Source organism: Equus quagga, chromosome 3 (genome assembly GCF_021613505.1).
Source record: "Equus quagga isolate Etosha38 chromosome 3, UCLA_HA_Equagga_1.0, whole genome shotgun sequence".
Taxonomy (NCBI): domain Eukaryota; kingdom Metazoa; phylum Chordata; class Mammalia; order Perissodactyla; family Equidae; genus Equus; species Equus quagga.
In genome coordinates, this window is record NC_060269.1 from 95398402 (window position 1) to 95426224 (window position 27823).

Consider the following 27823-nt stretch of genomic DNA (forward strand, 5'->3'; position numbering starts at 1 on the left):
TTCCTGTCTCTATGGATTTGCCCACAGAGGCATACCTCATTTTATTGTGCTTCACTTTATTGCTCTTCACAGATATTGCCTTTTTTACAAATTGAAGGTTTGTGGCCACCCCGCCTCAAGCAAGTCTATGGCTGCTATTTTTCCAACAGCATTTGCTCACACACACAAAAAAAGCAAAACAGCCTTTTTAATTAAGGTATGTACACTGTTTTTTAAGACATGATGCTAATGCATACTTAATAGCCTACCGTATAGCATAGACATAACTTTTATATGCGCTGGAAAGCCAAAAATTCATGTGACTCACTTTATTGCAATATTTGCTTTATTGTAGCGTTCTGAAACCAAACCTGCAACATCTCCGAGGTGCGCCTGTACTGCACATTTCATATAAATAGAGTCACATGTGGTCCTCTGTGATGGGTTTCTTCCAACTAGCGTATTTTCAAGGTCTATCCATGCTGTAGCATGTATCAATACTTCATTCCTTTTTATTGACAAATAATATCCCATTGTAGGAATGTGCCACATGTTGTTTAATCATTTACCAATTGACGGACCCTTGGGCTGTTTCCACTTTTTGGCTATTATGAAGAATGTTGCTAAGAACATTCACGTGCAAGTTGTTATGTGAACATGTTTTCATTTCTCTTGCATGTATGAGTAGGAGCAGAGTTGCTGTGTCATATGGTAGCTCTATATTTAACCTTGTGAAGAGTTGCCAGACTGTTTCCCAAAGCAGCAACACCATTTTACATTCCCACCCTTAGTGTATGAAGAGCACTGGATCTTGTACCTCCACCCAGGAAGAAATTAAAACTCTTCACCTAGGTCTAATTTTTAAAAACCTGTTAGAAGATTTTATTTGGCCTTCTCTGGGTCAGATGCTGACCTGTTTTCTCATCTCTGTTATTAGAAAAAGAGTCACATGAGAAGATGGCTATCCAAAACATGGCTATGGGAAGGAGTATTTCCCTGGCAAGGTATATACTGCTTGCTGGGCAGGCAAAATGCCTGCCACAGAAACCTAAAATTCAAAGACAGTGCTACCCCCAAGGTTAACTTTAAATTGTAGGAGCATGGGTTGATACAGTCACTGGGAGGGTGCTACCAGCGTTTAGGTAGTATCTGGGGCCTGGTGGTGTAAATGTCCTAAAATGTACGAGACAGTCTCATTCAAAAGAGACTGTCCTGCCAATAGTGCTCCAGTTGTTAAACCAAGTTCTGTAATAACAAACTCCTCCTTTTTTCAGTAGGGAACAAAGTTGTTTGAAATAAAGATTTTATTTGCCAGCCTCTCTTTGCAGCTAGATGTGGCCATGTGCCCAAGTTCTGGCCAATGGAATGTAAGCAGAAGAGTTGTGTGTTAACTTCTGAGAAGTGTCCTTGGAGAGAGAGGTTATGCCCTTCTCTTTGCATTCTTCCTTCCTGCTAGCTGGAATGCAGATGTGATGACTGGCGCTGGAACAGCCATCTAGACTATGGAACAGAAATCTCATTTTGAGAATCGGTGAAAAAACAAGATGGGAGGAACCTGGGAATATGATGATCTCAGACTGTCACACCAACTCTGGGCTGCCCATGGTTATGTGGGAAGAAATAAACGCCTATTTTAATAAGTCACTGTTATTTTAGTTTTCTCTTACTCTTAGCTGAACCAAATCCTAACTAATAAAATCATGTACCATGTGCCAAGCATCTACTCCATGTGCCAAGTATGATCCTGTGAAAACACTTTACATACATTAACTCAATGATTCCCCATATCAAACCAACGAGAGAAGTACTCCCACCACCCGCTCGCCCCCCCCCCTTTTGAGGTGGGAAAACTGAGGCTCAGAAAAATTAAATAACTTACCCAAGTTCATACAGCTTTTATACACAAGTCACTCTGCCTCCAGAGCGCATGTCTGAAACTATCCTGCTGAGACACCAACAAATTAATGACACCAGAACAAACTGATAGTGAAAAAACTAAACTAAGAGTAATATACAATTAATAAGCAAGAAGAACTGTAATCAGAGCCTCAGCTACCTCAATATTATAGTGATGATGCACGCTAAGAAGCTGGCCTTTTGAAATTTGGGAGAAATCCAAGTATCTGCATATGTGCATTTGCCAAGCATTTTTGAGGCTGCCAGACTTTTTCGTAGAGTGCTAAATTAGAATCCTCAGCACTCGTTAGATATGTGCCAATTGTAGTATATAAATATCAAATTTTAATAACTCATTCAATAGATTACTAAGTAGCCCTTAGCTGCATGCAAAAGGCTGCTGCATGGAATTACACAACCTTCACATGTAATGAATAAAGACGTGCATTTGTTAAATTTACTATCTGTCAGGAGGACCTACAGTCCTTACCTTGAGAACCATTCTTATAAAATGCCGTATGTGAAAGTAAGGCTCTTGCTTTCAATCCATAGCCCTCTGTTTCTTGTTTCTTTATATCTCATATTATCTCATGTGTTTCTATATATCTTATATTTGTTTGAAATTTAGGACACTGAATTTTATGAGATGATTGAATTCAATTAACTCTTGCAACACCCACTACTTGCAACTGCATGGCATTAGGGAAAAGACGATGATTAAAAATGATCCTTGGGGCCGGCCCAGTGGTGTAGTGGTTAGGTTTGTGCACTCTGCTTCAGGTGGCCCAGGATTCACAGGTTCAGATGCCAGGCATGGACCTATATACCACTCATCAAGCCATGCTGTGGTGGCATCCCACATACAAAATAGAAGATTGGCATAGATGTTAGCTCAGGGCCAATCTTACTCACCAAAAGAAAAGAAAAAAAAAGAATGATCCTTACCCTCTGGAAACTCACAATCCACCAGAGGAGACACTAACAAGACAAGTGTAACTCAAGGTGAGATGTACATAATAGAGGGATATTCTAAAGGAAGAGAGAGGAAAGTGATTATTTGTGTCTCTGGATGTTGGAAAAGGCTTGAACAATCATTAGGATTCTGCCAAATGGAAGATGAAAGAAACCAGACTGAGAAAAAGAATAACAAATGCATAAAGCTGCAGAAAAAAATAGAACAGGGTTAGGGAGTAACAAGTTGCCCAGGGAAGTTTATTTGTTTAAAAGTATATGCATGTACTACTATACTAATGTACACTGTAAAAGCAAACATAAATAGAAATTATAAGGAAAAAATAAGCAATTGTAAAGACACTGCTAATCATGAACATGATAAGCATTAAGTAGTTTAAAAATAGTTAGAACTGAAAGCTTGTTAATTTGTTCTCTAACTTTGTAATGTCTAACAATATGAAACTGAGTGATTTATTTATGCTTGTCTGGGTGCTTTCCTTTCTCCAGGAGAGAGATATTAGGAAAGCTTGTGAGAGCTAATAAAAGCATGATGCTCTACTTGGGAATGCTTATGAACCATTCCTCTACGAGCACACAAATTATAGTCACATCAGACTCTACTTCTATGTTGCACATACACACACATACACAAAGATCTTGCTGATCATTATGCCTCTTTACATTATCACCAGCTAATATCTCAAGCCCCAATGTACACTTAAGGAGGAGGTCATCGTTAAAGATGGAGGGTGTAAATCTCTATTTCAAATGTTCTTTTCCATAATTTTAAATGTGGGGGTCAATTCTTGTCTGATGTGGTTACATGGTTACTGTTATAAGTCTAATGCTGCTGAGGGCTCATAGTAAGTGTAGCCTCAGCTCCTTGGGCTTAAAGTTAAGTATTATCTTTAATTCATAGTTTGTGAGAATTAGTTTAAATCATTTGCCTTCTTGGTGAATATTAATTTAAAGCTAGATAATAGAGTCTGTAAATCCACTTAACAGACATACAAATAGCAATAAAGTCACAGTATATCCTGAAAGCAAACAGGTCAGGATACCACTACCAGCCTCTTCCACTTGTAGTGTCTCCCCTTACGGTACTTCCCTTACTACCTGTGACATGAGGCAGTCCGACTGAGAACACCTATGTCCACCCAGAAATGTGTGGGGCATCTCCCTCACTCAAATATTAATGCAATGAGTGCAGTATCAGATACCTAGTAGCCATTCGATGACGCATGTGCTGAGTGAATGAATATGGAGGAAAGGTAGATCTTTGTAGTTAGATTTTGAAGATCTTGATCTTAGAAGCAGGGAAGAACCATTGCAGAGTTGTCTTGAGCTTTGTTTGTTATTGTCTTAACAAGAGCATGACATGATCAGATCGGGTGTTTAGGCTTAGAAGATGAGCAGCAGGGTAGAGGATGGACTGGAGTTGGAGAGGAAAGACTAGAGGCAGGGAGATGGGTAAGAAGGCTAGTGCCATAGTCCAGGTGAAAGATGCAAGAGCCTGAAACATAGCGGGGACCAAGGAAGTGCATGTGAGATAAAGTTCAGAAGATGGAGTTGACAGGACTTGACGGTTAACTGGCAGTGGGGTGAGGGAAGTGTTTGGGATTAATTCAAGTTGTCTAGTTTGGATGGCTGTGAGCTGGATAATACAGGAAAAGTGACTTTGGGGAAGAGAAAGATAAAGAGGGCTGGCTGAGATATGCTGAATTTGGGCCTCAAGAGACCCAGCAAGAAGCTGGCAATGTGAGAGAGAGCTCAGAAGGAAGGCCCGGGTGGAGCTACATATTTAGAGGTGTTAATTAACACAATATTTGATGAGATATCTCCCAAGGAGAGGATACACTTAAAGGCGGGGTCTATCCTATCACTTCTCAGCTTTAAATCTCTGTGGGCCACCTGTGATCTAAAAGATAAAATCCAAATGTCTTACTTTGACACTCTAAACCCTCCCCAGCGTAGTATCAACCTACCTCTTGTTCAGTCATTTTTCAGCCCACCAGCCTTTATAGAGAGCCTAGATGTGCCGTGGTGTGTGTTTGGGACAGAGAGGTGAGGAAGTCTTGATTGTTGCCCTGGGGAAGTCTACTGGGGAAGAGAGAGAACTAAACAGACTATTAGCATTCAGTAAAATAAAGTTAGTGATAGAGACCATCCCATAAGGTTGCAGCAAGAATTAAGTGAGTTCATACACATAAAGCCCTTAAAACAGCACTGAATATGGCATAGCTATTGTCATTACAGGTGGGGCTTATACGGGGGTTGGGGATGTGGCTCCCTTGATTGGGTGACCACTGAGCTGAATCTTAAAGGAAATTTGTTAGCCAGAATAAAGGGATGAGGAGGGGAGGGGTTGGAGAAAGACATTCCTGAACTGCCTCCTGTTTCCTTGTGTAGTGGGTTGAATGGTGGCCTCCCCAAAAGATACGTCACGCCCAAATCCCTGGAACCTGTGAATGTTACTTTATTCGTAAAAAGGTAAAGATTTGCAGATGTAACTAAATTAAGAATCTGATAATCAGATCATCTTGGATTATCCGAGAGCACCGTAAATCCAATGACAATGTCCTTGTAAGAGACAGAAGAGGAGAAGCTACAGAAGAAGAGAAAGCCATGTGAAGACGGAGCCAGAGATGGGAGTGATGTGGCCACAAGCCAAGGAAGCCAGGAAGGCAGACAGTTACCAGGAACTGGGAGAGGAAAAGAAGGATTATCTCTTAGAGTCTCCAGAGGGAGTGCGGCCCCGTCAACACCTTGATTTCCAATATGTAGGCTCCTGAACTGTGAGAGAATACATTTCTGTTATTTTAAGCCACACAGATTGTGATAATGCATTACAGCAGCCCCAGTAAATTAACACACCTCATTGTTCTGAGTCCTCTCCACAGCTAATTCTTTGCTAGGGGTGAACAGGACACAGCCCTGGCCCTCCTGGAGCCTGTGTTCTAGTTGAGAGGGCCACACAAAAATGTACACGTCCATAAGTTATTTCTAATAGTTGAATGTTAGGTGCTGTGAAAGTTAAGCTCCAGAATTGTATATCCAATCGCCCACTTGCCATCTCTACTTAAATGTCTATCAGGTATCTCAAACATAACTTTCCTCAAATAGAAGTGCCTGGAGGTGCCTGGAGGCAGGAAAGTGATAGATCCAAGATGGTCAGGAAAAGCTTCAGGGAGGAGGTGGCACAGGCAGGAATGATGAGGATGAGCTAAGGCAGTGACTGAAGGAAAAAGGTGCTCCTTTTCGTTTTGTTTCAGCAAGGAAAAGAGCCAGTAGAGACAAAGCGAGGAAGAGGATGAAGATGCAAGGGAGAGGGTAACAGACGCAGTAAGGCTCCAGGGGAGGCAGTGATGTGGGGCTAAGGTGAGAAAGCAGCACAAGGATCGGGGCTCTGAAGGGAAACAGTAAGCAGAGCAGGGGCTCAACGACGCTGACTCCAGACTAAAACTGTCTGAGTTTGAATCCTGGCTCTGCCACGTACAGTTATAGGAAATTACCTTATCTGGATCTTGATTTCCTCAACTATAAAATAAGGATAATAACAGCACCTACCTCACAGGAATTTGTTAAGAGAATTGAATATATTAGTCTGTGTAAAGTACTTGGCTCAACGTCTGGCACAGGGTATGCAACGAATGTCATTATTGCTACTAAGATTATGAGAAGTAGCATCAAGATAAGACTCAGAATGTGAGCAGTGGAAGGAACTTCAGAATCATTGAGTGTAATTCCCTCACTGTACAAATGAAGAAACCGAGGCCCAGAGGGTTTGCAAATTGGCCAACTTTAAAGAGATACTTAGGGGCAGAGCCAAGACCAGATTAATCGAAAGTCTGTGCTTTTTCTATGTGGGCTTAACATATAGATTTGAGAATCATAAGAATATAGGTGGTGGGGAGCCAGCCCAGTAGCCCAGCGGTTAAGTTCACACGTTCCGCTTCGGAGGCCCAGGGTTTGCCGGGAAAATAGACAAAGTTACTCAGGTAGAACCCAGAGAATGTGGAAAGAAGAAATGGAAGGAAGAGCTAGGAAGGAAGACTCGGAGGTGCGTCAGGGAGGAAGAAAACCTAGAAAAGAGCAATAGCTGTATAAGCTAAGAGGGAGAGTTCAAAGGGAGAAAAAGGTCAACTGGGTCAAATACTCCATAGAGTTGAGGAAAGATGCAAAACGCTAGCGCAAAATGCTAGATTTGAAGTCAACTTGCTTGGAGCATCATTTCCACAAGACACTGAACTCTGGAACATGGGTTTCCCATATAGAAAATCAGGATATGCATGGAAAATCTGCTGACTCCTTTAACAAGTTTAAACCTGTACCTTGTCAGGCTGGCAATAGAGGGAGGCTTCCCACTTGAGGAGGGTAGCTGGACCTTACCCCAGACCCTGAAATTAACCTTACTCTTGGGGTGTCTCTCACACTAGTGTCTGCTGCAGCCACAACCAGCAGACTGGCCTTAGGGGGACAAGACGTGGATTTTACAATTCCTCTCATTGCCATAGTATGGCTGAGACAGGTTATAATATTTAAGCAAGACACTGCTAAAGGTGGGACCCTGAATGTTGGGGCTGGTCATGGAACTCTCTTCTCTTTCTAGATTCACCCCATAGATAAATTCATCTAATCCCGTAGCTTTAAAATACCATCTCAGTGCCCAAGACTCTCAAATTTCTCTCTCTGGCTCTGACTTCACCTCTGAGCTCCAGACTTATATGTCCAATTGCCTACTCTAGATCACTACTTAGATGTCGAATGGTCATCTCAAACTTAATCTCTCTAAAAGGGCACACTTGACTTTCTAGCCCCAAACCAGATCTTACCTCAATATTCCCAATCTTGGTAAATTTATTTCCACCCACCAGCACATTCTCTAGGTTCTACCTCCAGAACATTTTCCAAATCTCGGTCCTTCTCTACACCTGATACCTTGCTGATCCAGCTGCCACCGTCTCTTACCTGGCCCTCTATGGTAGTCTCCCAATCAGATTTTCTGCTTCTACTTCGCCATCCCCTACAATTTATTATACACAGCAGCCAGATGATCTCTTTACTACATAAATCACATGTTACTCTCTTGACTATAATCCTCCAATGGCTTCCCATCGCACTTAGATTAAAACCCAAACCCCATCAGGCCTTACGAGATCCAGACCCTGCTCACTGTTTTGACTTCTCACTCCACACTTCCTTTTCTCACCTACGTGCCAGCTTAGCCCCGGGTTTTCTTACTATTCCTCAAACACACCATGCTCATTTCTGATGCAACGTTAGCTATTCCCTCTATCTGGAATGCTTCCCCATCCTGCTCCCTCTCCTCTGTCTTCACATGGCTGTCTCCTCCTTAGAATTGAGGTCTCCACTTACTGCTCTCTTCTGAGAGGCCTTCCCTGTCCATCCTTGCTGGGGTAGCTCTTCACTCAGTTTCCATCCTATCAGTCACCTTTTGTATTTGATCGCTTATCATGAGTGATATTGTCTTGTTTACTTTTATGGTTATTGTCTATCTCTTCCCCACTGGAATGTAAGTTTCCTGAAAAAAGAGATTTTGTCTGTTCCATTTACCACTGTGTTCCCAGCCTCAGAAAAGTGCACACACATGGTAGGCCCTCAATAAATACTGACAAACAAATAAATAAATAAAGGCTCAGGACAGAAGAGAAATGAATGTGGAGAGACCTTTATCCTTAGATTATCTGGCTCGTAAACTAGAGCCCTCAACTTCAGCATTCAGCACTTCAACACAGCTACTTCAGTGTGCCCTGAGGAGTACCCAGACTCGTAGACATCCAAACCTGAGTGAGTGAGAGAGAGAGAGAGAGACATCGAGACAAGAAGGAGGAGGAGGCAGAAAGAGAGAGTGGGGGAGCACCCTGGTTTTCTCTCCTGCCTTTCTATGGTCCACCTGGAGATGGACTCACCTACCTGAATGATTGACATGGGGCAGTTTCACCTTCTTAGGTGAAGATGGCACTCTACATCCACACTAGAAGTTTGCACCAAGGGCAAAGAATAAGCACATCAGATACATCCTGCAAGAAATACGTACATATTAACAGCAAGGAGAGCTACTTTCTGCAAGGTAATGATCTCTGTTTTCTACACTTCCCATACTTGTTCTGAGGATCAGATAAAGGAGAGTGATCTGGAATGTGTCACACGTGTGTAAGTCACTAGATTATACTGTTTGCTGAGCGTATCTGTTGATGAGGAGCAGAGCAGAAACTCCTGGCAAAATGCCATCTGTGTTACTCATGCCACAATACTAAGGATTTACGTAGATGATTCTTGGTTCCTTCCCAACCCAGATGACTTGAGTATCCTTGTGTAAGAGTCATTCAACACCCCCTCTCACAGTTCCATGATGTTATCTCCCCCAACGCCTTTCACTTCCACTGTGCTTCAGTCACATGGTCACACTCTGAATCTTGTCATCACCTCCAAACCACTCCACTTTGGGAATCTTAAGCCCCAGGACTAAAGAATATGTGATGTTCTGCTCCCAATATCCTAACTTTCTAGCTCTATATTCACTCACTCCCATTGTACCTGCTTTTCAACCCCACCAAAGCTTCCTCAAACCTTTTCTCCTGACCTCTTAGGCCCCTAATTAATGCAGTAGCCACTTTTCTTCTTTCTGTTCTCAATGGGAAGGGTGGCTCTCCCCTGTCCCATCCCTGGGAATCTCTCTCCCTGAACTCTGGACTCCAGACACACTGCCAAGCCCTGTTTCATCAATTATTTACTCTCTCCTCTAGGTCTTCAACTTATCCTTTCCTGGCTTTTTTCCCTCAGCACATAGACAAGATCATATCTCTTCTAACAACTACTAAAAAAAAAAAAAAAAAAAAAAATCTTAGGTTACACGATCTGATACTCTCCTTATCTAGAATTCTCTCTTCTTTTTCCTTCCATGGTCCAGTCTTTCTCACCCTATTCTAACGCCACTCATTCCTCACCCCTCTGTAACCTGACTTCTGTCCCCACCACTCTTCTGACACAGCTCCAGACCAGGCCCCAGTGACCTCAAAGGCTATGGTCATATGTCACTTCTCATCTAACTTGGCATCATTTCTAGAAAGTTGTTCCTCCTTCTGCCTCTGTGCTTCTGTGATACCCACTCAGCGGTGCTCCTCTTCCCGCTCCGGCCACTCCTTCTAAGTCTCCCTAACAGGTTTCTTTTCCTCTTTCTCTTTGGTAAATGTGGACCCACCCTCTACCCCTTCCCTTCCCACTGCCTGTATATCTTTTTGTTGTTGTTGTTTTTGAGGAAGATTCACCCTGAGCTAACATCTGCGCCAATCTTCTTCTATTTTGCATGTGGGTCACTGCCACAGTATAGCTGCAAACGAGCGGTGTAGGTCCACACCCGGGTACTGAACTTGGGCCACCGAAGCAGAGCGTGCCAAACTTAACCAATAAGCCACAAGGCCAGCCCCTGTATATCTCTTTCTAAGCAATTTTATCATTGCCAGTGGCGTAAATGATCATTTATATATGCTAATGTCACACATTCTTGGAGCCTCAAACCTATATTGCCTTCTAGATATTTCTGTTTTTATGGCCCATAGGCACCTCATATTTAATATGGCCCAGACTGAATTTATCATCTTTCCCATTTCCAACACTGACCTTTTATTCTATATTTTCTGTCCATGAGGATGGTAACAACAATCCATCCGGTGACTCAGGCTAGATGCTTGAGAGAAGCCAAGCTTGATCCTCACCCCACGCTCCTCTGGCTCCAAACCCAGTCTAATTTGCCCACTAAATATCTCTTCAGTACATCTGTTCATCTCCCTTTTCTGACACTGCTGAACTCAGACTTTTTGCATCCCTTTTCTGGATCATCTCACCCCTTCTGGACTGTTCTCCCTGCTGGCGGCTTCATCTCCCCACTCCACCTAAAGATTTGATATTTTTTCTTTGCCATTGTTACTCATTTATGTCTGCTTTTCTTTAGCGTCCTTTTCAAACTAAAAAGTAATATACTCTCATTGTAAAATAGCCAAAGAGTTTATAAAACTAAAAAGTAGAAGTTAAAGCCACCCCTGACCCAGTCCACAAATTTTACTCCCAAGCACACAAACACACTTTTTTTTCTAAAAGTAGGATCTTATTAAACATGACGTATTTCTTCTACTTTAAGAGGCACTTTTTTTTTCACATTTTAACACTTCTGAAACCTAAATGTATCCTACAATCAGTGGTGTCTCAGCTTTGGTTTAATACACCATTGTTCTGCAATGCGCTCTTTCTACTCATTAACGTGGTTCAGGATTACAAGCCAGCACTTACCTCTAGGATGATCTTTCCAAAGTACAAATGTGGTCAGGTCACTACCCTCCCAAAAGTCCTTCAAAGGCTCCCCTCTCCACTCCCTTCCCTGCTCCAGGCCCTTCATCTTCTGACTCCCTGCTACTTTTGCAATCTCATTTCCAGCACATCCCCACCCATCTTCTTCCTTAAAGACAACTAGATTTACAGTTAGTTCCCCAAATGCGCTATGCTGAGCCAGAGGGTGCTTTTCTCCTCTAACTCTTCCTCAGCTCCTCTACTCAAAGTCGCATCTTACTGGAGAATTGTCCCAATCCCCCAAGGTGAGCCTGCGCTCTTCCTTCGTGTACCACCCATCAACTTCCCCAGCATCTGTGCACTTCTTGGTTCAATCACTTAACACACGGTTTCAAGCCATTTCTCTTGTCTGTTGCCCCCAATAAATAGTGAGTTCTCGAGCATGCCATCTTCTTTATACCCATTTCCACTAGTGCCAGGGCAACACAGGAGGTCCATAAATATTTTTGTAAACAAGGAACTGTGCACAAGGAAGGAGGCCAAATGCTCCCTGAGTCCAGGCGAAGAGCATTCTAATTAACTGTCCTCTTAACCTGGGACAAGTGCTAGAAAAAGGAGGCCAGAAGCTCTAGATAACTACCTGCACCCCCTGAAATCTAAAGCAATTGGATTTTTTCTTCTGTTTCCTTGGTTTCTAGTCCTCCAGACCTACTAATTCCAGCCTCAACCCTCAAAGACAATCCGATTTCAACAAGCACAGCCTTGATGACGGTTTCCTTTCTCCTTAGTCCTTTTCAGTGCTCCAAGTCCAAACCTCCATCTATATCATCACGCCCTCTTGCCGCAAGTCCTCTATTTTGTAACCAGGAGTTTTGAAAAGTACCGAAGGGGGATTCTTTCCACTTCCTTCTCTAAAACGCCCACTTGAGTTTCCCATTTGAACTCCCTCCTGCCCTAGGTGTGGACACACCTCTCAGAGCCACCAAGACTCAACACCAGGAAATAAACACAAAAAGAAGCTTTAGTTTAACACAAAACCTTTATTTTAGTAACTACCCTAAAGGCTTGAAGTTAATTTAGAGATCTCTGTGGAAGCCATTATCCCCTCTCATCCCAGTGGTGGGGTTGGATTCTAGAAAATGCCAAAAATAGACAAAAATGTTTCCCAGTTCTTCTTTCTGACCTAGATCATTTAAAGCCAAGGATTCTGAATCATTTATGGAAAAGTACCAGGGTATGTGGGGGATTTAAAATAAAGCTCAGCTAATGTGGCCTATGTGGCAGTCGCTAAGATTGGTCCATGCCAAAACATGCTGACAACTGTAGGGCCAACATACTTTCAATACCCTCTCATTGCAAAAAGGACAGGAACTCATGAAACAACCAGAAATAGTAAAGAAAAAAAAGAAAAAGTGGAAAGATGCGGGGAAGACAGGAAAGGAGAGGGCAGATGACAGGACAGGAGAAAATAGAGACTTTATAATAGGAAATATAGCTGACAGAGGCTTTCAAAAACTAGGCCTATTTTGTCACAGTTTGGGCTAAACAATCACCTCACAACTGAAAGAAGACAGCTAAAGAAAGGAATGGGGGAGGGCCTGGAGCCAGATAGACAAATAGATAAACCAATGAAAAGTATCTTGGGGAAGGAAAAAGGACTGATAAGGAAACAGGATCTCAACTCAAAGACCAGAGAATTATTAAAGAAAGGGCAGGATCAATGCGTGGACAGATGAGATGAAGGGGGAAGGCAGCTGTCAAAAATGTGCTGTGATTCTGCCGTTCAGAAGGCAGGTGAAAAAGACAACTCCAGGCTGCAACTGGACTGGGAATTAGGAAGCTCTCAGCCCCTCAGGAGAGAATGAGCGACCCGCGGCCATTCTAACGGTCGGAGCAGTGTGGTCAGAGCAGGCCAGCCTGGAATATGCTCACCATTTTAACGTGTGGAGGAAACCTTACATTCGGAGAGAAAAGACAACTTCACCACTTAGCCTACACAGAAGAGACTGTACAAATCTCTTCACAAATTTTAGAGTAAATAAGAACAAAGTAACACTAGGCACGAAATACCTGAACTGAACAAATATCAAACTCTGATTTTTCCTGCACCCTAGCATGAGACTGTTAGGAAGGAAAAAGGCCGGAACCAACCTGCAACCTTCAGAGAGATTTCTTTTTCTGGACAGAATTCGGTGTGTTTGCACCCCTGGGAGTCGGTGCAGGAGGAGCCGCCCTGGCAGGATCTTCAGATCAAGAGAGGCTTGTTTTGGATGCAGAATGAGTTTCCCCGACCTCAATACCACCTCAGGGGATCTGAAATTACTACCCCACAGCGTTAATAAAGGCATCTTTTGGAGAGACCGCAGGATGCCGGTTAATTTGCACTTTCTTCTCCACCTATCCACTTCAGCCACAACTTAAGCAGCGAAAGGAAAGGGCAGGAGCAGATCTTCTATTGCTTTCGCTTCCTATGTGGCCGAGACCCAAAGAAGCGGGCCGATCGCCTACCTGCCTTCCGTTTCCCCGGCCAGGAGCGGCCGCGCGTGCTGCAGAGCGTTCGCTGCCGCCTCCCGCTTGCCCGCAACCTCACCTACAGACGCTCTCTGTGGCTCAGACCAGCCTGACTCATCTGGGATGGGTGGCATGGGTGGGGGAGACCTCAGAGGGCGGAGGGACAGGAGGAGGCGGGCCGGGCCCTTCCCCCAGAGCCAGGGAGGAGGCGTCGCCAGGGCGCAGGTGAAACCGACTCCGACCTATCCCGGGAACTTTCGCGGCCGGGACTAGCTGCTAGAGGCCCGCGTCGCGCAGGGGCGGCTTGGGAGCCGCCCTTTCCCACCCCGGCTGTGCGCAGGGACTCAGCCCGGGGCGTCTGCCCGGGGTCCCGCGGCCCTCTCGGTGCGATCGGGGGCTGCAAGCAGCGCTGGCTTCTGCGGCTGATGGAGGCGGGTGGCTCCGCCTCGGGCGCAGGTGACACACACCAGGCCAGGGTTTCTGCTGGCCGGCGAGAGCGCAGGGAGGGCGAGACGCAGACACCCCGGGGGCAGACACCCCGGGGGCGGGGACGACAAGGCAGCGATGGCCCGAGAGTTGAGCCAGGAGGCACTACTGGACTTTCTGTGTCAGGCCGGGGGCCGAGTAACCAACGCCGCCTTGCTGAGCCACTTCAAGAGCTTCCTCCGAGACCCCAACGCGCCCCCCGGCCAGCAGCAGCGCCGCCGCGAGCTCTTCAAGGGCTTCGTCAACTCAGTCGCCGCAGTGCGCCAGGACCCCGACGGCACCAAGTACGTCGTGCTCAAGAGGAGGTACAGGGACCTTTTGGGGGAGGAGGGACTGCAGCGACCCCGCGACCCGCCCGCAGCCGCCGCCCCTGCAGGGGGAGCGGCGCCCTGCTCCCCGCAAGGCGCGCGCCGGGGGGAGCCGCCGCCGCAGCAGCCCAGGCGGCGGCGGCGAGAGAAGGAACCGGAGGAGGAGCCAGCAGGTGCCGCAGCCCCGGCCGCGGCCGCAGGTTGCGATGGACTCCCGGCCAGCGGCGCCCGGGAGGCGTCCCGGGGAGGCGGCGGGCGGAGGAGCAGCCCCGGCCCCAGCGCGCCAGTGCCCGCGGCGGCGGCGACAGTGACCCAGGCCGGCGCGAGGTGCGCGGCTGTGGAGACGCAGGGCCGCTGCTGCTGGGAATGCCTCCAGAACGGCCTGGAGGGACTGCCGGGCGAGCCGCTGCCTGGCGCCCCCTCGGACCCCGCCGCCGCCCGGGAGAAGCCGGCGCGGGCTCCGCCTGCCCAGGCTGACCGCGGGGCTCCCAGGCAGCGGCGGGAGGGCGTGCCTGCTGAGCCCGCGCGGGTGCCCGCAGCGCCCCGCTCGCCTGCTGCAGCCGTCGAGGCTGCCGCCAGCGGGGCGTCCCCGTCTGCTCCCCCGTCCCGCCTCACTCCCCCCGAAGACCCGCCGGAGCTGGGGACGCCGAGCTCTCTGCGTTATTCGACCCTGCAGCAGCAGCAGCAGCGCACTCGAGAGTGGGTGGCCAGACACCCCCAGATTCCAGAAGCCCGGAATCAGGGCCCCATCCGAGCCTGGTCGGTGCTGCCGGACAACTTCCCTCAGCTAACCTCGGAGCTGGGCTTGTGGGTCCCGGAACCTAATTCAGCGCCGCCGGAGCCCCCTCTTTCCTCGCCTTCTCTCTTTCCTGCTGCCGCGGAATCCTGGCCCAGGAACTCCCCGTTGACAATCTTTCGCAGCATTCGTTGTCAGCTGTCCCTCCAAGATCTGGATGGCTTTGTGGACCAGGAGAGCCACAGCAGTGAGGAGAGCAGCGCTGGGCCCAAAGAGTCCCCTGGAGGTTCTGAAGAGGGGCTGCAGGTTGCCCTGAGAACCCCCGATTGGGGAAAGCTCAGGAATCCAGCCGGGGGCCTTTCTCCAAAGGAGGGCAACCCCAGCAGGAGCCCTCAGGGCCTCAGAAACAGAGAGGCTGGCCACACCTCTCAGCAGGTCCCAACAGGGGCCAATGGCCTTGCAGGCCATCCCCAAGAGCCTCTGCCTTGGCCAGCTCCCAAGATAAGGAGATCCCTCAGGAGGAGCTCCAGGGCAGGGAGAGCCAAATTGTCCTCCTCGGATGAGGAGTGTCTTGAGGAGGACTTGCTGAAAAGGAGTCGGCGCCCGCCACGGTCCAGGAAGCCCTCCAAGGCAGGAGCCGTGTCCAGCCCAAGGGTGGATGCCGCTCTCATGCTAAAACCTGCAGATATTAAGGTTGCTCTTGCTGAGCGGGGTCGGCCACACAGCTCATGGGCCCCGGATGGGGAGGGACCTGCAGCCTTGGTCCCGCATAGACCTTCTGAGCACAAGTCATCCCTGGTTCCCCTAGATGCCAGGGAGCATGAATGGATTGTGAAGCTTGCCAGTGGCTCTTGGATTCAGGTGTTGACTTTATTCTGGGAGGACCCCCAGCTGGCTTTGCACAAAGACTTCTTGACTGGGTACACTGCCTTGCACTGGATAGCCAAACATGGTGACCTCAGGGCCCTTCAGGACTTGGTTTCGGGTGCACAGAAAGCAGGGATTGCTCTTGATGTAAATGTGAAATCCGGTTGTGGGTATACCCCTCTGCACCTTGCAGCCATTCACGGCCACCAGGCAATCATCAAACTGCTAGTGGAAAGGTTGGCTTCTAGGGTGAATATCCGAGACAGCAGTGGGAAGAAGCCATGGCAGTATCTGACCAGTAATACCTCTGGGGAAATATGGCAGCTGTTGGGAGCCCCTCGGGGCAAGCCCATTTTTCCTGTCTATCCCTTAGTCCGAAGCTCTTCCCCCACCAGGAAGGCGAAGAGCAGGGAAATATCTAGAAATGTCACCCGAAAGACTTCCTTAGCTGCGCTACTCAAAAGTCAGCACAGCAAATGGAAATCGGCCAACCAGTATGAGAAATTCGCCACTCCGAGGGAAAGGGAAGAGTACAGTGACTGAGGTGGGCCCCTCTCTCCAACCTGCAGCCACCACGCCCCCATCCTTGAGCTCTTCAGTGAGAGAATTCAAGGGGAATAGAAAAATGACTGAGGAGTTGGTAAGGGGAGAGGTCGAGTGAGATGTCTAGCTAGTGTTTACCTCCCTGGATTTTATGTCAGCACGTCCCGGCCCTCAGAGGTCATCCAAGCTTTCTGACAGCTCTAGTCCTTGGGCCGGTGAAACCTAGACAAGAGACAGAGACAGGTGCTTCAAACCCAGCAGGTGTTCTTCCTCTCCCCTTGCCGCCACGATCCGGGCACAGTAAGCCACATTGTTTTCTGAAGCAGCCATCCCAGACCTTGGCTAGAGAGGGAACAGATGTCTAACAAGAAGGGAGGCAATTCGAGGAATTGACAGAGCTCAAGTGAAATCCTCTCTGGCTAGTAGCTCTCTGGCTTCTGTTCATTTGGAGAATGAATCTTGGCTGAGAGTGGAAAGCACCAGGTTTGAAATCAGATGGCTCCTCTTCATTTCTTTCTCTTTCTTTTCTGGCATTCAAATCAGTGAAATAGAATTTTTACTGGAGAGTAGAAGTTAATTTAGCCCTGTCCTCGGGTCTTCCTTTGAAAGCAACCTATGGTGGCTGAGGCGTGAAATGATTAGTGCCTCATCTGGGTCTCTTCTTCACCATCAGGGAAGCTATTGGGTAAGATCCAGTTATGACTGACAATCAGGCCCTGCTTTTTAAAAATCACCCTAAGGGGAACTTTGTCCAAATGTAAGAATTATGTGGCTCATTTGCATGGTGACTGAAACTATCTTTCACGGAAATGCCCTGGGTAACAAAGAGCAGAATTAGCATGAGTAGTCTTCAATAGGTTTGAATGATCAATGTTCATACTCGTGAAAAGAGAGAAATGATTTTGCTCTGGGGAAGCAGTAAGGGTTAAGAGGTGAAGGCCTCCCCACCAGGAATTTTCTAAGCTGCTAAATATAATTTTGTTTGCACTAAACGTGTTGCCAATTAAGATTAAATCTTAGCCTTAAGTGCTACATATCTAACTGGAAGTGCTTCTTTTAATTGCTTGGGACGGGACTAATCTTCGTGGGTCCCTGGAATGAGAGAATGGCTGGTCTATAAACTGCAGTAGAACATCGAATTTCAGAATGTAAATTCAGAAAGGGCTGAAAAATATCCAAGTGGAAATTGTTCATTTTTTGTGGAAATGTTTTCATGTGCTGTGACAATGATGCTGTATTTTAAAAGGATTTTTGTGTTTCACTTGGTTATTTTCTTCCATTAAAATATCAACAGATCTTTATAATTTATTGTACTTAGGCTGATTACTGTGAACTTTCTTCTTTACAAAATTGTGTCTCAGTGAGCGTCAAGGATTTTTATTTCTTTGTGGTTTTACTTTGTAATTTTGTTGAAATAAACATATCTCTGTTCTATTAGAAAACAAAACAAAAAAAATAGGCATTACAAATAATTCTAAGGATTATTTTTTACAAAAAGACCTATACAGGGGCTGGCCCCATGGCCGAGTGGTTAAGCTCCCGCGCTCGGCTTCGGCGGCCCAGGGTTTTGCTGGTTCGGATCCTGGGTGCGGACATGGCACTGCTCATCAGGCTATGTTGAGGCGGCCTCCCACATGCCACAACTAGAAGGACCCACAACTAAAATATACAACTATGTACTGGGGGATTTGGGGAGAAAAAGCAGAAGAAAAAAAACCCAAAAAAACAAAAATACCAAGAAGACCTATACAAAAGATGAAATTTTGGCAAGTCAAATCAAGAAAAAAAGAGCAACAAGCACAGACGGTGGGGGCATGGTTAGGAGAGATGAAAATTTAAAAGAATAAAAGATAAACATCTACACAAATACTCTAGTAAATGGGTGATTTTCAATGGAAAAAATTGCAAAAATATTAACTCCTTTTAAAAGCCAAAGAATGTTTTTACTTTATCATATCATTATCACTATATCAATTCATTCAACAAATATGTTTTGCTTAGTGCTGTGGCATTTATAAAGGTCAGTGGGACATGATCTCTCCCCTCTTAAAACTTAAAATCTAATGAGATTGTTGTTGATTGATTTATACTCTGTCTTTCTCCCAAGGTGTCTTTTAAAGCTGCATTATATTAGATCTGAGCTTTTAAAATGAGGCAAAGAGAAAAAAAGGTGATACCAGGAATGAGGACAAAACAACCACAATGCAGGAAAAAATTTTCAGTGTCACAAGTGCAAAATTAAGTGCTCCAGACGATTTCACAGGACATGTTCTTTTGGGCTAAAACAACCAGGGAGGGCTTCCTGGAGGCCAGGAGTCTTCAAGTGAATGATGCTGGCTTTCCAAAGAAACCAGCTTTGTTGGTTCTACCACATTCTTGACCTCTGCTTCCTTGTGTGATTTACATAGCATTGGTGTTAGCTGATTGGCTGATCAATGGTTAGAATGGGTCTGAAGTTGGTTTTCATGAGGATTTGTCAAGTCCCTCTGGCCTTTGTCCACATGTCACTCCTATGACTCTGGTCAACTTTCTTACGTGGTCAACATGTATGTTGAGATGGGGCAGGGCAGAAGAGGGTGTTGAGAGCAGAGTAAAACACAGATCTGACCATGTCACCCTCTTGCTCATGTCCTAAAGTCCAGGCTAGGAAGGCTGCCAGGCTTAGCACATTTTTCCAGCATCCTGTCACAAATCCTACAGTGAAGCCACACCAGCTCATCGGGGTGCCAATGGCTCTACCTTCTCAGTTTCTGTCCTGGTGCTGAATCCCTTCAGCTTAGAATCCCTTTTGTTGTTTTCCTGGTGAGCTTCTCTTATTTTTCAGGGGACAGCTCAAATGTCACAGCCTCTTTGAAAATTCCTGGGTAAATACCTCCAAGCTGGAGGACGTATTGCTCCTTCATCAGAATTCTCATAATACTGTGCACACACCCCACTTACAGTTTTTGCCACATGGCATTTTAATTTTATTTATTTGAGTAATGAGTCTGGCTAAGGGTTTGTCAATTTTGCTTATCTTCTCAGAGAACCAGATCTTAGTTTCATTGATCCTTTCTATTGATTTTTTAGTCCCTGTTTCATTTATTTCTGCTCTGATTTGCCACATACCATTTTAGCAAATTGTTTGAATGTTTTATTTTTCCTTAAACCTTCAGATATCTGGAGATTAGGGAATGTATTTTCAATTCATCTAAATTTGGCAGCTATTTATGGAACATATACTATGTGATAAAGACATAGAGGGTGGGGTCACTGAAAAACAATTCCAGCACAGTGAGGTAAGTGGGTAGATGTGTGCATCAGACTATGAGACTATATAGAAGGGGTATTTATGGAGCATTTTCTATGTCCCAGGCTCTACGTTTATGCTGGATATTCAACATTCAGTGAAATGTACATGACTCCTGCTCTCATGGCGCTTTCTTGACCAGGGAAGTCAGGAAAGTAAAATGGAAGTTAGATGGGCTTTAAAGGGCCAAGTGGAGAAAGGAGGAAAGAACATTCCAGAAGAAGGAAGGAGCATGAGCAAAGCTGCAGCTGCACTGGAGAGATACTTAGCTGCTTGTGGCTCTGGGGGATACACAGCTACTGCCATGTGGCAGCAGTAAAGTGGCATGGGAAGAGATGGAGTCAGAAAGATGATTTAAGGCTAGGTTGAAAAAAGGATCTTTTATGATATGCCAAGAAATATAGGGGGCCAGTCCGGTGGCATAGTGGTTAAGTTCGTACACTCTGTTTCAGTGGCCCAGAGTTCGCCTGTCAGATCCTGGGCTCGGACCTAGCACCGCTCATCAACCTATGCTGAGGCAGCGTCCCACACAGAAGGACAAGAAGAGGTACCTACAACTAGGATATTCAACTATGTACTGGAGCTTTGGGGAGAAAAAAAAAAAAAGGAGGATTGGCAACAGATGTTAGCTCAGGGATAATCTTCCTCAGCAAAAATAAATAAATGAATAAAATATTTATTGTCTTTGATATTGTTAATGCTTGTTTGCTAGCAACCAGTGGTAGGCAATAAAATAATTTAACAAATGACAGTTTAATATTAAAGGCAAACACTAGAAACTGTTGATAATCTCAGCTCAACCACTTGCTTTTTTTGTAGACATAGTTGTGAAGTAGTGAATTTTAATCTTGTAAATATATATAGTATCTATAGTGTATATATAGGATCTACCATAGTCTTATTTTCTGCTAGAAAAATAGCTCAGGGGTCAACATTTCAGGATGTTACACATGGCATGCCAGGACTTCTAGATGCTTTGATTCCCCTATAAATTTTTTTTTTTCCTGAGGAAGATTGGCCCTGAGCTGACATCTGTTGCCAATCTTCCCCTTTTTGCTTGAGGAAGATTCGCCCTGAGCTAACATTTGTGCCAGTCTTCCTCTATATGTGGGTCACCGCCACAGCATGGCTGCTGACGAGTTGTGTAGGTCTGCACCCTGGGAACTGAACCCAGGATGCTGAAGTAGAGCACACCAAACTTAACCACTAGGCCATGGGGCTGGCCCCTATACACTTTTTTAAATAGCAACTTTATTGAGGTATAATTCATATACCATATAATTCACCTATTTAAAGTGTACAGTTCAATGGTTTTTAGTATATTCATAGAGTTGTGCAAGTATCACAACAATAAATTCCCATGTAAATTTGAGAACCACTGACCCAGGCAATGGGGAGCCACTAACAGTTCAGTGAAGGGGAGCGACATGTATAGGCAGGGGTGAAACAAGGGTTCCTCTTGTTGCACTAAAGTCAAACTAGAAGCAGAGGTCAGGTCAGTTACTGTAGTGTCTTAGGCTCACACTGGAGTGTTAAGAACGTTGACTCAATCAGCTGGATAAGGTAGATAAGACTAGATGTCTACAATGAGGAGAAAAAATTTTAGTTGGAGGGGCTGACTTAGTTGCTAATCATTAGAAAGAATTAGGTAAGATCCAAAAGGATCTCTCCATTTCCCAATCTCTAAAATGCCCTGGTTCGGTGATCACATCAGTCCATGACTGTGATGACAGCCTCGTTCAGGGTGGCCCTGGTCTAAGAGTGTAAGTTCCATCTCTGTACAGGCTGTCCAGCACAGCAGCGCTGGTGTGCGTGCTTGTGTGTGCCAACACCAAACAAATGATTAAAAATGTGTAATGAAAATCTGGGATAGTGTAGTATTGAAGCTCGTGGCAATAAAGCTAGGCTGCCTGGGTTCCTGTCCTGGCTTGGACAAGACCTTGACATTATCAGTTCTCTTATTTTTAACAGGTTTTTTCAGAGGATCTAATGAATTAATATGAAGTCCTTAGAAAATGCCAAAGAAATAGACAAAGAAATCTTCTAGTTGATTAAAGAGGTGTTACAAGAACAAGATTTACCTATAAAGCTGAACAGATTCCTTTACACACCTACACAAAAAGAGGCTTGTGTTTCTCATTTCAAATGAAAAAGGCTATTCAACTATCACTTGTGTGTAACAATCATGAGCTATTATGAAATGCCATTAAACAAAATTAGGTCTAATTGAAGTCACGTGAACTAACACCAGTCAAATTAGCAGCTGTGGTGTGGCCTGGAACTCAAACCCAGGCAGAGCTCTGAGGGGCTGAGGCTCGTGGGGAGGGGTGTGTGTGTGTACAGCCACTATCGCTCATAAGATTTGAAATATCCAAATTCAACCATGCAGTAAACTTTATCAAAATTCCACTAACTTAGTCAAGATGAAGTCTCACTGAGCTGGATTAAAAATTATTGACCTATTGAACTATTCCTCCTCCTTGGTTCAAAAATAGCACTTCTTGATCCCTAGCTCCTACGTTTGAGTTCTCTTTTCAACTTTTTTTTTTTGGTGAGAAAGATTAGCCCTCAGGGACATGAATGGAAAGAACCAAGACTTGCCACATTCCTGCAGTGGGTCTCAATGCCTATGACACTAGGCGGGCCAAGCAAGGTAGGGCTAAGGCGAGGAGCAACTGGGCCAGAAAGAGTCCCATTTCCTGAGTGGTTTAAGGATGTAGGCTTGCCAAGTCACATAAGGGTGTCTAGATCAGAGTATTTTAAGTTCTAATTAAAATGAACTTAAAAAGTGAGAAAAAGGAATATTCATTCAGCTGATGACAATAGTTTTTCCTGAACTGATGGTCCAGGGAGAATCACATTGATGTTTCTTTCTGGAAAGAGACAGACTATGTTCACCTGCACAGGAGTAGCCGTGCCCTCAGTGTTTGGATGTTGACTGAGTTCTCCTTAGTTTTCCACCCAGTCTGACCCTAACTGGTTGTATGCCAAATATGAAATCTCCATGAGACTTGATTTTGTGAGGAAAGGAGAGGGGAGAAAGGAGAAAAACATACCAATAGCATCAAGTTGGCTTCAGATCTTCAGGATGGAAAGTGATAAAATGCACAACGTTACTAACAGGTGGCAGACAATGAGGGGGAAAAGAACAGTAGGCTGATTTTGCTTTATCTTGAGGCCAAATCTCCTCACAACAGTGATTTTAACTCTTGATTCCTATGGGGCGGTGTAAACTAAGAAACGTTCCATAATAACACATAATCAGCCTGCCTGCAGAGCCATCTTTCTATGCATTGCAGAGAGATGACAAAATATTGTCCTGGATTTCTTGGGCGAGACTCCTGACACCCGTCATGAAATCTTGGGAAAACTGAGTCCTAGAATCACTTTTCAAATTTGAGGTATAAACGTCTCTTTCAGGAGTGGTATGTCCAATGTGCAGGATCTTTCACAGGCATTTTCTGATCTTTGTTCTTGGCCGACTGTAGTATTCAATCAGGAACTAACAGAGGGGTTGAAACTCAAGACTACTTGCTACTTGTTAAGATTTTTTAATTACTTGGAATTTTCAGTTATTGGGTTATTGATATTCTGTGTCACTCACGCTCCCAAACACCACGTGTGTTCAAGCACGGATAGTGGAGAATTGATTTGGTTGTATCTATATTCTTACACCACAGGATTTATTGTGCTTACTTAAGATGTCTCCCGGATTCTTAGTAAAGAAAGACATCTGCATGAGGCAGCTGACCAGGCAACTGCTAAAACTCCTAGTCCTCCTAACGGCCTGAGATTCTTTGAGAAAAGGATTAATTCTCTAAAGACAGGGAAAAGACAAACATCCGCAGGCACAAGTTGTGTTAGGTGCCACCTGAGCTAACCCTATGCTCCTTCTATGTGTGTCACCTTATACATTGCTGTGGTCTCTTGGTCCAGATGTTTTCCTGCTAAACGCTTCTTCAAGACCACCTGGAAAAGCAGAGTGACAGCACAGGTGGACTAGTACCACCTGGCAAGCCCAGCACTGTGGACACAGCAGGCTCTTATTCTGCCATAGTTAATGTTTTCTCTTTATTGTGGTACACGTCTGACTCAAATTTCATTTTACAGGTCTTTGTGTGGTATTCCCTCAGGTTCAAAACTCCTTATGCCTGTATTCATTTTCTATGAGTTGAGAAAAGAAAATCTGTATCCTTCATAAATCTAAAGCCACGGCATCTAGAGACTGGCTTATGATGGAAAATGGCTTTGAAGTAACAGACTGCTTGTGTTCCTAAGAGGAAATAGAAAGTTTGTATGGGGAGAAGTGAGGCAGTATTTTGTGATATGGAAGACAGCACAATAAATACTCCCATTATCTTGTAGGTTTAGGAAATAGATTGTTTTGAATAATAAATTATTCTAGTTAGTAGGGATTTCACATTGACTTCACATGATTCATGGCTTAAGACAATGGAACTGCAATTAACTATACTTGGCACTAAAACTAACACAAAGTAATTTGTGTGTTTCAAAAACCATACAAGATCCTTAAGTGCTTTGTGCTTATTATTATGAATATCGATTATTACTGCATTTTAGATGAACAGAACGAGTCAGTTGATAAAAGTTGGGTTTTATAAATTTCATATCTATTTTTATATTTCAAAGAACTTTAAAAGTATACAAATAATACATGTTTATTGTAAAAAAGATAGATAGATAAAGACAAGAAAAGAAGAAAACAATAACTGTCTTAATTTCACTACCTTGAGGTCATCACTTATAATATTTTGGTGGGTATCCTTCCAGGATTTATAACAAAAATGAAACCGTACAGTGCATAGTAATTTCCAACCTATTTTATTGTTTAATGTATTGTTATTTTTCCATTTGAATTGGGTATTATATATTGAGTTCAAGATAAAAAAAAGTTTAGGTCTTTGAATGGCTAAAAGCGGGGCAGTTCAGAATTCATTTGTAGACCAGACTCTTGCTTCAATGTCACTTCCTTTCTCTGCAGTCTAGGGGTTATGTGTTAAGTTTTAAGTTATTTTAAAAATCATTCTTTGCATTCCTTTAACTTGAAGCAATAATTTTCTTTGTTTTTAACCAGCTTCTTCGCCCAGTAGTCTGGGTGCATGACTCCTGGGGCAGGAGGCCCCTCCTCCAGGAAACTGGTGGCCTGCTCCTCTCCTAGCAGGAGGACCAGCGGGAATTTCCAGTGTGACCGCCCATCTCACACCTGGAGCTTTTCTGTTTGCTTGTGGGGCATTGGAGACAAGAGACAGGTGCGGGCCAGCTATGACTGAAGAACATTTACCATGCTTGATTACAGCTTAAGATGGGCTGTACCACTGGTCTAGTTTTTATCTTTATTTTTGCTAATAGCTAGGGAGAATATTTTAGAACTACTTAATCATTCAACATTAGGATGGGGAAGGGAATAGAGAAATTTAAATTTTTTTTTTCTGATCATGTAGGTCTTTTATTTAAAGTATTTCCAGAAGATGAAAATTGTTGCTATTTTATTTTTTAATATATATGTATCAGCAATTCAAACGTATTCACAGAAGATACAACCTAAACAGTAATAAGTCCTAATCATTTCCGACCCCATAAATTCCCTTTTAACTTTGGGTCTCCTAATTCTAACCAACATGCATATTTTGTTTTACCTTCCACTATTTTCATTAACAACATACTCCAGATATTAAAACAATTTTCCTAGTTTACATTTTTAATAAATAGAAGGTTTACCACTGTAATATGTGATAGTTTGCTATTTCCCTACTCTTTGACATTTGGGTCATTTCTCAATATTGCAAATAGTACTGATATAAATATCTTTGTAAAAATAATTATGAAGTTCTTTTATTGCTTGGCTGTTTTCCTAGGTGCAGTTTTATAGCTTTTGCTACATTTATCAGCTTGTACTTCAGAAACATTGAGTCAAGTTAAAGTGATACCAGCAAGGAGGTAAAAACTGAGAAAATCTGAATATGCTATAGACTTTAGTTAATAACGTATCAATGTTGGTTCATTAGTTGTAACAAATGCACTATGCCTATGTTAAGATGTTACCAATAGGGGAAACCGAGCGCGCGCGCGCGTGTGTGTGTGTGTGTGTGTGGTGGAGGGAGGGTATATCTTAGCTATTACTATCTGCTCAACTTATCGTAAATCTAAAGCTGTTCTTAAAAAGTGTATTAAAAAAAGAAATAGGAAGGGAAGTACAGAGTAAAGATGCTAAAATGTTGGCATCTGAGGAGTAGGAGTAAAGAGTAAATAGTTCTTTGTGCAGTTCTTGCACGTTTTCTCTGTTTGACTTCTTTTAAACTAGAAAATTAAAAAATATATAACTGATTATCCCTTTCTTGAACTACGTCTGGTCTAAATGCCCACCAATAGTTAATCCTTCAATGTCATAAGGGGAGGTTATTATTATTATTACTAAATGAGGTTAATCCCAGCCAATGGGAATCTCAAATGGCCTGTTACTAGGCAGAATTCAGGCTCCCGGTAACCGGGAAGCGGGCAGCTTTTGATCAAGGATAACCACAGGCTGGCTGTTTCCTGGACAGGTAAATAAAGGTTCAAGTAACATCCAAGAGGTATATCCCGGCAGCCGCTTGAGTTTTAAAAGGGTGTTTTGAGCCCCTGTCCCCTCTGGTGGCGGTTTTCCAAGAACCCCACATTCCCTATAGTCTATTGACCACAGTCTCCTATCTGACCCACAGCCCCGCCCCACCAATTTCTTAGATGTGCCATCTGGGTTGAGGAAGAGGTGGACATGCATGCAGCCACCAATCCCTTAGCCCGAGGGGAAAAAAAAAAGCTGGAAGACGTTATACAGTGTATCAACAATAGCACAACAGTTAGATTCGTTGAAGCAATTTCCTTTTTCATACAAGCTTTGCATTGTGGCTCTGACTTGAAGAATCATTGCATCTTAATTACATGTCTGATGGAGAAGGAGAACTCAGGGCTGGCTATAAACAGAATGAAATTCCCTTTAGAATTAGGTGAAAGCTTTCAGCATAGATTTCCTTTTCCTTCTAGCTCAGACTCCAACCAGTTGAATATGTATTTGGCAAACGCTGGGACTGTGATCACATGGAATGTGTGCCTGTCCCAGTTTCTCTCCTCCAGGGCATCTCTGGCAGAGGAGTCCCTGCCAGACAGCCAGACTCTCACTGCACTCTCCAACTTTTAAGGTGATAAAATTACATTGAAGTGACTCTGAGATGCTATCATTGTTTATTAAAAGTCTGTGTCCAAACAGCGGCTGAATAGCAAAGGTCCTAGGAATTAGGAAAGGAATTTTAAAGTAGTTCCTTTGCTAGTTTTTTGTATTAACAGACCAATCAAAGGCCAGTTTAGAAATGATAAAGGTGACTGCTCACCCTTTGTATTATTATCTCAAAATGACAAGACACAAGACACTTGTTTGAATTTAAAGCGTAGTCATTTTCCCCCTCTATTTTTCTATTTTCTATTTTTCCCTAAGGGCAAGCAAACTAATGTGAGGTGCTCTATAAAATTTCCAGCTTGGGGTTGCTGGGGTCAGCTGTGCTGTAGGTTGTTGAATTTTGCAGAATTTATCTTCCCTAGTGGAGCTGCTTACAATTGGCCATTTAGAGAGAGATCAAGACCTTGGAAGATGATAGAAAGCATGTCTTCTCTTGTGTGGTCCATGGCTTATCTGTATCATGACTTCACTAGTTCGATAAAAATTGCAGATGCCCGAACTCACTCCCAGATTTAGTGAATCTGAATCTCTGGGGCCAGACTGGGGGATCTCATTTAATCCAGAGGCTCTGGTAATTATTCTGCTCACTGAAGTTTGAGGACAGACCTCTGCTCAAATTCCCCAGGTAGTGTATACTGCTAAGAAACGTGGAGAATTTTAGATAAGAGTGTCAGTACTTTCGTGATTTGGGCTAAATAATTTCTGAATTCCAAGTTCCC

General features: G+C 44.2%; 2 protein-coding genes across 2 annotated transcripts in view; one reads left to right on the top strand and one right to left on the bottom strand.

The window, feature by feature from the left end:
- Nucleotides 1–13778, bottom strand: part of LOC124236797 (uncharacterized) — a 37683-nt gene extending 23905 nt beyond the window's left edge. Inside the window, exon 1 of the mRNA XM_046655748.1 lies at nucleotides 13642–13778. Within this exon, the coding sequence (XP_046511704.1) occupies nucleotides 13642–13778 (137 nt within the window). The remainder of the gene's footprint in view (nucleotides 1–13641) is intronic.
- Nucleotides 13779–13892: 114 nt separating this feature from the next.
- On the top strand, nucleotides 13893–18014 carry SOWAHB (sosondowah ankyrin repeat domain family member B). The gene has a single exon (XM_046655612.1). It carries the CDS (start codon nucleotides 14209–14211, stop codon nucleotides 16582–16584), a length of 2376 nt encoding a protein of 791 aa, XP_046511568.1. The 5' UTR covers nucleotides 13893–14208; the 3' UTR covers nucleotides 16585–18014.
- The last annotated feature ends 9809 nt before the right edge of the window (nucleotides 18015–27823 follow it).

What these genes read in the sequence shown, in the direction of transcription:
- SOWAHB (XM_046655612.1), top strand. Translation starts at nt 14,209, where the DNA reads ATGGCCCGAGAGTTGAGCCAGGAGGCACTACTGGACTTTCTGTGTCAG.